The sequence below is a fragment of the Phyllostomus hastatus genome, unplaced genomic scaffold, assembly GCF_019186645.2.
Source record: "Phyllostomus hastatus isolate PE091 unplaced genomic scaffold, TTU_PhHast_1.1 phas_contig_62, whole genome shotgun sequence".
Taxonomy (NCBI): Eukaryota; Metazoa; Chordata; class Mammalia; order Chiroptera; family Phyllostomidae; genus Phyllostomus; species Phyllostomus hastatus.
The window spans coordinates 19,520,160-19,531,094 of record NW_025333921.1 but is presented as its reverse complement, the minus strand read 5'-3'; the positions used below and the strand labels follow the sequence as shown (position 1 = coordinate 19,531,094).

The following is a 10,935-nucleotide window of genomic DNA, read 5'->3' as shown; positions in this document are numbered from 1 at the left end:
GAGCGTGTATCAAGTGGGAGAAGTATTCTTTTCTCCCAAATGGCTCTTGTTTCTTTCATACCAGTTCAAAACCCCTATGTGCATCCAGTATTTTTTCCCAGTTTTTTCCCCTTGTTGTTTTGAATCAGAGATATATTGTGGAGCAGGGAGGAACTCTGGGCTACTCTAAGAGAATTCACACTTGTCCTGGGAATTCTTGACTTGCTCTGGGAACTTCTGCTGTGGGGTCCTGGAGATGTCATTCTGCTATGGCCTCCTTCCCTCCCATTAAAAAAGCAGGTTTGACGTCACCCAAACCAGCTATTATGTTACAATTGGAGAACACATCCCAGTCCTATGGAAGGACATCCTAATCTTTTCTATTTATTGAATGAATGAGCCTCCTACATCAGGAGCTGGAACCTAGAACCCTCACCAGCTCCAGGCCTCTATCTTACATCAAGGTCCAGTTAGAGCTACTCACAGAACAAACTCTGCCTTGGCATTTTAGCTGATGAAGTAGATAGCAAGGTACTCACTGTTGTCCAGGATGCTCATGGACCAAGAGACTTTCTCTCCCTTTTTTTGTCCCCTTATACACCATTTTTCAAAAAGAGTTTTTAAAATCTTAACTTTTTATTATGAAATAATTGTAGATTCACGTGCGGTTACAAGAAATGATACAGGGAGATCACATGTACCCTTTCCACATTTTTTCCATGGTAATGTCTTCTAAAAGTATAGCATAATGTTATAATAAATCCTGATATTGATATAATCCACCAGTTTTATCAGACATTTCCAAGGTGTGTGTGTGTGTTTAGTTCTATGTAATTTTTATCATACACGTAGGTCTGCGTGTCCATCACCACAGGAAAAGATACAGAAGAATCCCATTACCACATACTTCTGTCCCATTCCTCCCCATCCCTAACCCCTGCAACCACTAATGTATTCTCCATTACTATACTTTTGTAATTTCAAGGATGTTATTATATAAATGGAAACATGTGTATATAACCTTTTGGGATTATCTTTTTTTATTCAGTACAAGTCACTCAAGATTCATGTAAATTGTCACGTGTTTCAATACCTGGTTCTATTTTACTTCCTGCTGAGCAGTTTCATTTGGTTTGATTTGGTTTGGGGTTGTTTTGTTTTGTTTTGTTTTGTTTTGTTTGTTTTTGCAGGGTGGGCATTTAACCATTCACTTATGAAGGACATCTGGGTTCTTTCCAGTTTCTGCTTATTACTAGTAAAGGTGCTATGAACGTTTGTGTCTACGTTTTGTGTAAATATAAGTTTCCATTTCTCTGAGATAAATGTCCAAGAGTGCAATTGCTAGTCATATGGTAACTGTATGTTTAGATTTATTTCTCATTTATTTCTCAACTGCCTAGCTGTTTTCCAGAGTGGCTGTACCATTCTGCATACCTGCCAGCAATGTATGAGTGATCCATTTTCTTTTCATCCTCAGCAGCATTCAATGTCAGTTTTTTATTTTAACTCTTCTGATAGGTGTATAATGACATCCCATTGGGGTTTTAATTTACATTTCCCTAATAGCTAATGCACATCTCTTCATGTACTTATTTGCCATCAGTATATTCTTTTTGTAAAATGTCTTTTGCCTATTTTCTATTAGCTTTTTAAAAAAACTATTGAGATTTTAGAGTTCTTTATTCTAGATATTGATTCTCTGTTGGGTACGTAGTTTGGGAATATTTTCTTCCAATCTGTTCATCCTTTAACAGGGTCTCTTACAAAGCAAAAGTTTTTGTTTTGATGAAGTTCTTTTACCTCGATTTTTCCTTTTTTTTTTTTAAGATTTTATTTATTTATTTTTAGAGAGGGAAGGGAGGGAGAAAGAGAGAGAGAGAAAGAGAGAGAGAAACATCTATGTGCGGTTGCTGGGGGTTATGGCCTGCAACCCAGGCATGTACCCTGACTGGGAATCGAACCTGAGACACTTTGGTTCACAGCCCGAGCTCAATCCATTGAGCTACGCCAGCCAGGGTTGGTTTTTCCTTTTATACATCATTACGCTCTTGACACCAAGTCTGAGAGCACTTCACCTAGCCCCAGATTCCAAAGGTTTTCTCCTGCTGTTTTTTATTTTCTAAAAGTGTTACAGTTTTATGTTTTACATTTAAGTCTTCAAGTCATTAATTTCTGTATGATGTATAAGGTTTAGGTTGATTGGAGAAGGGGTGGAGCTATAATTGCTCCATCACCATTTTCTGAAAAGAGTATCCTTCCTCTATTGGATTTCTTTGGAACTTTGTAAAATGTCAGCTGGGCTTATTTGTGTGGGAAGAGGGAATTTTTAAAAATATGGAAAAGTACAGTATAATATGACAAACAACTATGTTCCCATCACCAGAATTGCTACTGACCATTTTTAATATTTAAAGATTTATTTATTTATTTATAGACAGAGGGGAAGAGAGGGAGAGAAACATCAATGTGTGGTTGCTTCTTGTGTGCCCCCTGCTGGGGACCTGGCCTATAACCCAGGCATGTGTCCTGACTGGGAATAAAACCAGTAACCCTTTGGTTCGCAGGCCAGTGCTCAAACCACTGAACCACACCAGCCAGGGTTATCTTTTTTATTATATACAAGAAAGTATTGTGAAGTTGAAATGCCTTCTGATCCTCACCATAAATTCTCATTCCCAGAAGCAGCCCCTAATATGCATATGGCATGTTTCTTTCCAGTCCATTTTGTTTATACTGTCCCATATATGTGAACAGTGTAGAGTATTATTTTATATCAGTAGTCTTTGTAATTAATTTCCTTGCTTTAATCAATATGTATGTGAATAATATTTTTCAAAATAGTAGTAAAGAAAAATCAGTGCCAGAATAAATAGCAATCAGCCTTAACCTCAGTTCCACTCCCCTCGTCATCCGTTTTCAACTCTTGTAGCTGTTTCATCTGGTATTTCTTCCATAAGTCTAAATAAAATGCTTAAAATACTTACATTAATTTTTATAGTAAATAAGCATTTAACACTTATGACTGTCTACAGTTCCCTTTTGACTATTTTTCCAATGTATTTATGTCACAATTTATTATAAACTCAGTTTTTACATGATTAAGACTGTAAATTTTTTTTAACTACAGAGCTAAATGGGTTGCTATGACACAATCAAATATATTAACTCTCATTAATCCATTTTTTGTTCTGGAGTTAGTGGTCTTACATTTTATTGGCTTTTAGTCTTCTATGTTCCTATCCTATTTTTTCTTATGCTTAGTTGTTTAAAATGTTACAATGAGTCCTGGCTGGTGTGGCTCAGTGGATTGAGCATGGGTCTGCAAACCAAAGGGTCACCAGTTCAATTCCCAGTCAGGACACATGCCTGGGTTGCGGGCCAGGTCCCCAGTAGGGGGTGCATGAGAGGCAGCCACACATTGATGTTTCTCTCCCTCTCTTTCTCCCTCCCTTCCACTCTCTCTAAAAATATATAATCTTTAAAAATAAAAAAAATAGAAATGTCACAATGCTGTGCCTTGGCATGGGGTCCTTTTTTTTTTTTCATTCATTTAGTTATGTACTTGATAGGTTCTTTTACTCTGAAGGATTATGTTCTTTAGTTCTAGGATTCTGTAACTTTTATTTTTCATTCCTTCTTTCCTTGTATTATGTCAGTTCTTTCTGGGATGGTCCTGTCAGTCTGGTTGAATTTCCTGGAGCAGGGATTGACAAACTTTTCGCTCTAAGGGCAAGATGGTAAATACTTAGGCTTATGGGCCTTTATAGTCTTTGTTGCAAGCATTCAACTCTACTATTATAATGTGAAAGCAGTCACACTGACAGTGTTCAGCTGGTGGGCTTGGCTGTGTTCCAGTAAAACTTGTATTTATAAAAGCGGGCAGCCAGGCCAGTTTGCCAAGTCCTATCTAGAATGATGCTCTTATTTTCCATATATTTTTTCTTCACTTTGACTTTTTGTCCTGTATTCTGGGAAATTTCCTCAACTTTCTCTTTAGTTTTTTCTATTAAAATTCTTATTTTAGATATAATTTTTAACTTCTAAGAGCCTTTCTTCTCTGTTTCTTTTTTATACCATTGCTAGTCTTATTTCATGTATGCAATATCTTTTTCTCTTCGAGGTTATTAATTAAAGTCTTTTAATCACAGCTTTGATTAACTCTCTTTTGTGCTTTTTTCTTCTAAGTATTTGAATTGGTCCCCTTTGCGTTATGAGCTTTCCTAAATTATCTGGAGATCTTTGGCTGTTCACACTTAGGAGGAGGGTTCTTAAACACACTTGGAAGCACTGTTAGCGTGAATGATCTTCAGATCAAAAGGACCAGCTAGCTTGTTGTTGTACTCCAAATGACAGAATTCTTTTATGTAGGTCTATTCACTTCCTCCACTCTTTTGCCTGGTAGTGTAACAGGGTGCAGCCAAGAGGGGGGCCCCAAGTGGGCATTTGAAATGGGGTCCAGAACTCAAGGTGTTCAGGAAATATTAAGATGTCCTCACACCCCCCACCCCCCACCCCCCACACATACAGGTGTGGGTTGGGGAAAGGAACAAATGGAGCAGGGCCATTGAGAGCTGTTTCGCATAGCAACAGCCTTGCAGCTACCCTCTGGTGTGCTCATTTAACATATTTATAACTTTAGACTGGTTACATAGATATGTTAAACAGCTGTGGCCATGCTCTGAGCCAGGGGAATGGAAGTAACTTCCCCACCAAGATGTAACTGGGGGGCAGGTCCCCCCGAGTTACAGCACCTGCATGGGAGCTTGGAGATGATTGGCTCCAGGACATGGGGCCACACCTGCCCAGACTCATGATGGCAGCCCAGTGAAGCTGGAAGGGTATGAGAGTGCTGGCATGTGAAGCCGAGTGTGGGAGGAGTCGGAAATGGGGCTGCAGAGGAAGATTTGCATGGGGATTTAAACCCAGACAAGGCAGCCATTGGAGAGAGAACCACGCAGCTTTGGCAGAGTGGGAACTCCCATAGTCCTGATGTTACAGGGTGCAGCCAAGAGGGGGGACCCCAAATGGGCATTTGAAATGGGGTCCAGAACTTAAGGTGTCCAGGAGATTTTAAGATGTCTCCATCCCCCCCACCCGGGGTGTGGGTTGGGGGAAGGGACAAATGGTGCAGGGCCATTGAGATCTGTTTTGCATAGCAACAGCCTTACAGCTACCCTCTGGCATGGTCATTTAACATATCTATAGCCTTTGGCTGGTCACTTAGATGTGTTAAATAGCTGTGATCATCTATGAGCCAGGGGAATGGAAGTAACTTCCCCACCAAGACGTGACTGGGGGCAGATCCCCCAAGCTACAGCGCCTGCGTGGGAGCTCGGAGAAGATGTAAAGTAAAGCTGGAAGGATACGAATTCTGGCAAGTGAAGCCGAGTGTGGGAGGAGTCGGAAATGAGGCTGCAGAGGAAGATTGGCCACGGGCATTTAAAACCCAGACTTGGCGGCCATGAGAGAGAGAACCGTGGTGCTTTAGGGGGGAGAACCATGCGCAGCCCTGAGAAGGAGAGCCATGTGCAGCCCTGAGAGAAGAGAGAACCATGCGGCTTTAGCAGAATGGGGAGGACCTCGGCCAGTGAAAGGAGGAGAACCATGCTGCTTTAGAAAGGAGAACCATGCGCAGCCCTGAGAAAGAGAGAACCATGCGGCTTTAGCAGAATAGGGAGGACCTCAGCCATTGAGGGAGAACTGTGCTGCTTTAGGAGAGAGAGCCATACAGCTTTAGCAGAGTGGAGACTCCCGCATCCCAGAGAGAGAGAACCACGCAGCCTTGACAGAGTGGAGACTCCCGTGGCCCTGAGAGAGAGGACCACGTGCCTGTGCCAGAGTGGGGATCCCAGCAGCTTTAGAAGGGGGAACCACCACCTGGTTTTAGCAGAGATCCCGGCGACTCAGCGGAGGGTGCCGGGAACCCAGGGAGGTCTCCCAGTCGAGACGGAGGACTAACTAAGAAGAACCAGAGGACTGCCTGAGCCGTGGACTTCTATTTCCTTTCCTGAGATACGGTACTCTAGACTGGGCAAAGGGGGAAGGAAGGAAGGACTGTGTCTGTTTGTGGGTGTTTTAAGGGACTTTAGGATTTTTGATGAAGACATTAGGTCACTACTTGAAGTCTGTATAGCATTAAATAAACATTTCCTTTCCTTTTCACAAATCTCTGGCATTGAGAGACGTCTTTCCTAGGGCGGCGGACATAACGGACCTGGGGCCTTCTTTCAATAATAGTATATTGTCTCAGGCCCCCCTTGTTGTGTTCTGTAACACTGAGAGAATCACCATGCAGCTTTAGCAGAGAACCGCTGCTCAGCTTTGGCAGAGTGGCGACCCCTGCCCACTTGCAGCCATTGAGGAAAGAGAAGCACATGCCTTTGCCAGAGTGGGGACCCCCGCAGCTTTAGAAGGGGGAACCACCACCCGGCTTTAGCAGAGATCCCAGCGACATAGCTGAGGGTGCCGGAAACTGAGGGAGGTCTACCAGCCGAGCACGGATCACTGGGAAGAACCAGAGGACTGCCTGAGCCATGGACTTCTATTTCCTTTCCTGAGATACGGTACCCCAGACTGGGCAAAGGGGGAAGGAAGGACTGTGTGTGTGTTTGTGGGTGTGTTAAGGGACTTTAGGATTTTTAATGAAGACATTAGGTCACTACTTTAAGTTTGTATAGAATTTAATAAACATTTTCTTTCCTTTACACGAATCTCTGGCATTGAGAGATGTCTTTCCTCTGGCAGTGGACATAACGGACCTGGGGGGTTCCTTTTGGGTAATAGTATATCGTCCCAGGCCCCCCTTGTTTGTTCGGTAACAGTAGGGTCCAAGCCTGGATAGGAGTTTAAGACAGTGTAGGACAGGGAGAATGGGACAGGGTATTCTCACTGCCTGTCCTTCAGATTTTTATCTGTTCCTCTGGTTTAGCCCTCTGCCTCACCTTGCCTCCCAGGGTATGGGGTTTCTAGGGGTGAGTCATTTTGTCTCGCTGTAGATACTTCTGTGGATCCTAGCTTTCTGTAATTGGCCAAGTCAGCCAGAATCCTTCTGATTTCTCTCTGCCCAAATGGGTTTAATTCTGTTGGTCTACTTTTGGGTTTGTGTACTGATTAGTTCATTTTTTTAAATGTTAATGAGGCAGCTGGATGGAGTGGCATCAAACATGTGTTTCAACCTACTATATTAAGCTGGAAATTAAGTGATTTATTTTGAACATCTTTTGGGAAATAAGTAGTAGAAAATTTTATTTTATTTTTTAAAATTTTTATTTATTTTAAAGAGAGGGGAAAGGAGAGAGAGAGGGAGAGAAACACCGATGTGCAAGAGATATATCTATCAGTTGCCTCTCACATGCCCACTACTTAGCCCGCAACTCAGGCATGTGCCCCAACTGGGAACCAAACCAGCAACCCTTCAGTTCACAGGACGGCACTCCGTAAACTGAGCTACACCAGCCAGGGCAGTAGTAGAAAATTCTATTTGTAGCTAAATTTTGTTGGTGCTATACCTCTATTTCTCTTTTCCTTTTTTGAATGGAAATATGTCCATAGTAATACATGCTTATCATTAAAAATATTAAATGATATGGAATTACCTAGACTAGATAACAAAGAGCTCTGTGTCACCACCCCTGACAGTAATTGACACTCACCTTGCACTACCAGGCTTTGTACATAACACATACACGCTGCCCCCACTTTTTCTTTCTTTTTATTTGCATTGTTTGTTTCATTTTCTTCAGGTCTCCTGGAAACCTAGAGAAGAACCGCTATGGGGATGTACCCTGCCTGGACCAAACAAGAGTGAAGCTGATAAAACGAAGTGGCCACACTCAGGTAGACTGATAAATGCCATCTTCTCAAGAGCACTGAGGGAAATTTAAGACACTTACAAAGTGTAGTTTACTGATGCTATGATTGAAAGAACATGGATTCTAAGCCAGAGAGACAATATTTGAGTTGTAATGTTGCTACAAACTAGTCTAGTGTTACCATAGGCAAGTCCCTGTATGCTCATCTGGTAGTATTAAGTGGAAATTAAATGAAATGCTTTATGTAAATGCTGATAGTACAAGGTCTGGTATGTTGTAGGTGCCCGATTATGTTTGATTATTTCTCCTTCTACTCCTTAGTTGTGCGGTCATGGTCATATCATTCATCATATTGGTGAGTGTATATGCATCAATCAGTACAAGGCAACTCCGATTATAAATACCTCTGATTGTTCAGTTTAGAAGATTTGAAAAAAGTTTTGGACAGCTAGTGTATAAATAAATATCTAAGGATAGGGATGAAATGGTCAGATGATTTCACTATTTAATATGTTAATTTGGTCATATCTACGCATATTAAAAGCACATGTAATATATTAGTAGAGATATTTAGAGAAAATGTTATTCAGACATATAACATCAGTGTTGGTGTCATCAATTGTATCTACTTTTTTTTTTTTAAGATTTTATTTACTCATGTTTTAGAGAGAGGAAGGGAGGGAGAAACAGAGGAAGAGAAACATTGATGTGTGAGATATACATCATTTGGTTGCCTCTCACATGCCCCACAACCCAGGCATGTACCCTAACTGGGAATCAAACTGGTAACCTTTCAGTTCATAGGCCAGCACTCAATCCATTGAGCCACACCAGTGAGGGCCTTTTTTTTTTTTTGTAAGAACATTTTGTCAATTATGCTATTAAGTTGTCCTATTCTTTTTTTCTCCCCTTTATCCCCCTCAACCCTGTACCTCCCTCTCCTTCCAGTATTTCCCCCCCCCCCTTAGTTAATGGGTAGTACATATAAGTTCTTTGACTTCTCTATTTCATATACTATTCTTTTTTTTAAGATTTTATTTATTTATTTTAGAGAGGAAGGGAGGGAGAAAGAGAAGGAGAGAAACATCAGTGTGTGGTTGCCTCTCATGCACCCCCAGCCACGGACCCAACCTGGACATGTGCCCGGACATGTGCCCTGACTGGGAAGCAAACCAGTGATCCTTTGGTTCACAGGCCAGTGCTCAATCCACTAAGCCACACCAGCCTGGACCCTATACTATTCTTAACCTCCCCCTGTTTATTTTGTACCTACCAATTATGCTTCTTATTTCCTGTACCTTTCCTGCCAATTTTCCTCCCTCCCCTTCTTCACTGACAATACTCCACGTGATCTCCATTTCTGTGATTCTGTTCTTGTTCTAGTTGTTTGCTTAGTTTGTTTTTTTTTTAAGTTCAGTTATTGATAGTTGTGAGTTTATTGTCATTTTACTGTACATATTTTTATCATCTTTTTTTAGATAGGTCGCTTTAACATTTCATATAATAAGGGCTTGGTAATGATGAACTCCCTTGACCTTATCTGGGAAGCACTTTATCTATCCTTCCATTCTAAGTGAAAGCTTTGCTGGATAGAGTAATCTTGGTTATGTAGGTCCTTGCCTTTCATGACTTCAAATACTTTTTTCCAGCCCCTTCTTGCCTGCAAGGCTTCTTTTGAGAAATCAACTGAAAGTCTGATGGGAACTCCTTTATAGGTAACTGTCTCCTTTTCTCTTGTTGCTTTTAAGATTCTCTCTTTATCTTTAATCTTGGATAATGTAATTATGATGTGCCTTGGTGTGTGCTTCCTTGGGTCCAGCTTCTTTGGGACTGTCTGGGGTTCCTGGACTTCCTAGAAGTGTGTTTCCTTTACCAGATTAGGGAAGTTCTCCTTTATTTTTGTTTTCAAATACGTTTTTCAATTCTTGCTCTTCCTTTTCTCCTTCTGGCACCACTATGATTCGGATGTTGGAATGTTTAAAGTTGTCCTGGAGGTTCCTAAGCCTCTCCTCATTTTTTTTTTTAATTCTTGTTTCTTCATTCTATTCTGGTTGAGTGTTTATTTCTTCCTTCTGGTCCATGTTATTGATTTGAGTCCCGGTTTCCTTCTCATCACTGTTGGTTCCCTTTACGTTTTCCTTTCTTTCACTTAGCATAGCCTTCACTTTTACTCTATTTTGTGACCACACTCAACCATTTCTGTGAGCATCCTGAATACCAGTGTTTTGAACTGTGCATCTGATAGGTTGGCTATCTCTTTATCGCTTAGTTCTATTTTTGGAGATTTGATCTGTTCCTTCATTTGGGCCATATTTCTTTGTCTCAGTGCACCTGTTACATTGTAAGGGGAAGAACCTTAAGTATTCACCAGGGTGGGGCAACTCAGGTCACTGCATTGTGGTGCTGTCAGTGGGGGAGGGTTCAGAGAGGGAACAATGCCACTTGCTCGGCTCGGCTGCCTTTCAGTCACTTACCTGCTTCCTACAAGGAAATTGGGCCCTGCAGGTGCTGATTCCTGGGCAAGTGGGTTTATGTATGTTCTAGAACCCTGTGGGTCTCTCCAATGAACTCGCCTGTGAGGCTGGGAGTTTCTCCTGCTGCCACAAACCCCACAGGTTTTTACAGTCAGAGGTTTTGAGGCTTTCTTTCTCTGCTCTAGCACCCTGGGTTGTGCGGTCTATCTTGCTCCCCATTTGTTCCTCCCAGTTTATCTGAACATAAATATGGGACTTCCCTGTCCACCAGCTGCCTCACCAGCCCCAGTCCTCCAGCCACCGCCTTGTCATGAGTCCTCTCCACTCCAGCAGTCCATCTCCACCCCTCCTACCGGTCTGGATGAATGTTTCTTCTTTAACTCCTTGGTTGTTAGACTTCCGTACAGTTGGATTTCCTGGCAGTTCTGGTTATTTTTTTGTTTTTAACTTTGTTGTTCATTTTTTGGTTGTGCGAGGAGGCACAGTGTCTACCTACATCTTCATCTGGGCCAGAAGTCTGAAGATCATCACTTGAGTTATGATCCTTCTCAATACTGTAAATATTGGCAGAGGTTTTATTTCCATAATAAATGGAGGATTCAGATTTATTAGTGAATTTTTCACCAGATTTACTCCTGGAATTATAAAGCTGTTAGTCATTGAATATTCAG

At 41.6% G+C, this 10,935-nt stretch overlaps 1 protein-coding gene across 2 annotated transcripts in view; it reads left to right on the top strand.

Annotated features, from left to right (window-relative positions):
- PTPN9 (protein tyrosine phosphatase non-receptor type 9) overlaps nt 1-10,935 on the top strand; it is an 85,275-nt gene that overhangs the window by 61,207 nt on the left and 13,133 nt on the right. For both annotated transcript variants that reach the window (XM_045848556.1, XM_045848555.1), the window contains one exon: nt 7,722-7,815. In XM_045848556.1, coding sequence (XP_045704512.1) covers nt 7,722-7,815 — 94 coding nt within the window. The remainder of the gene's footprint in view (nt 1-7,721; nt 7,816-10,935) is intronic.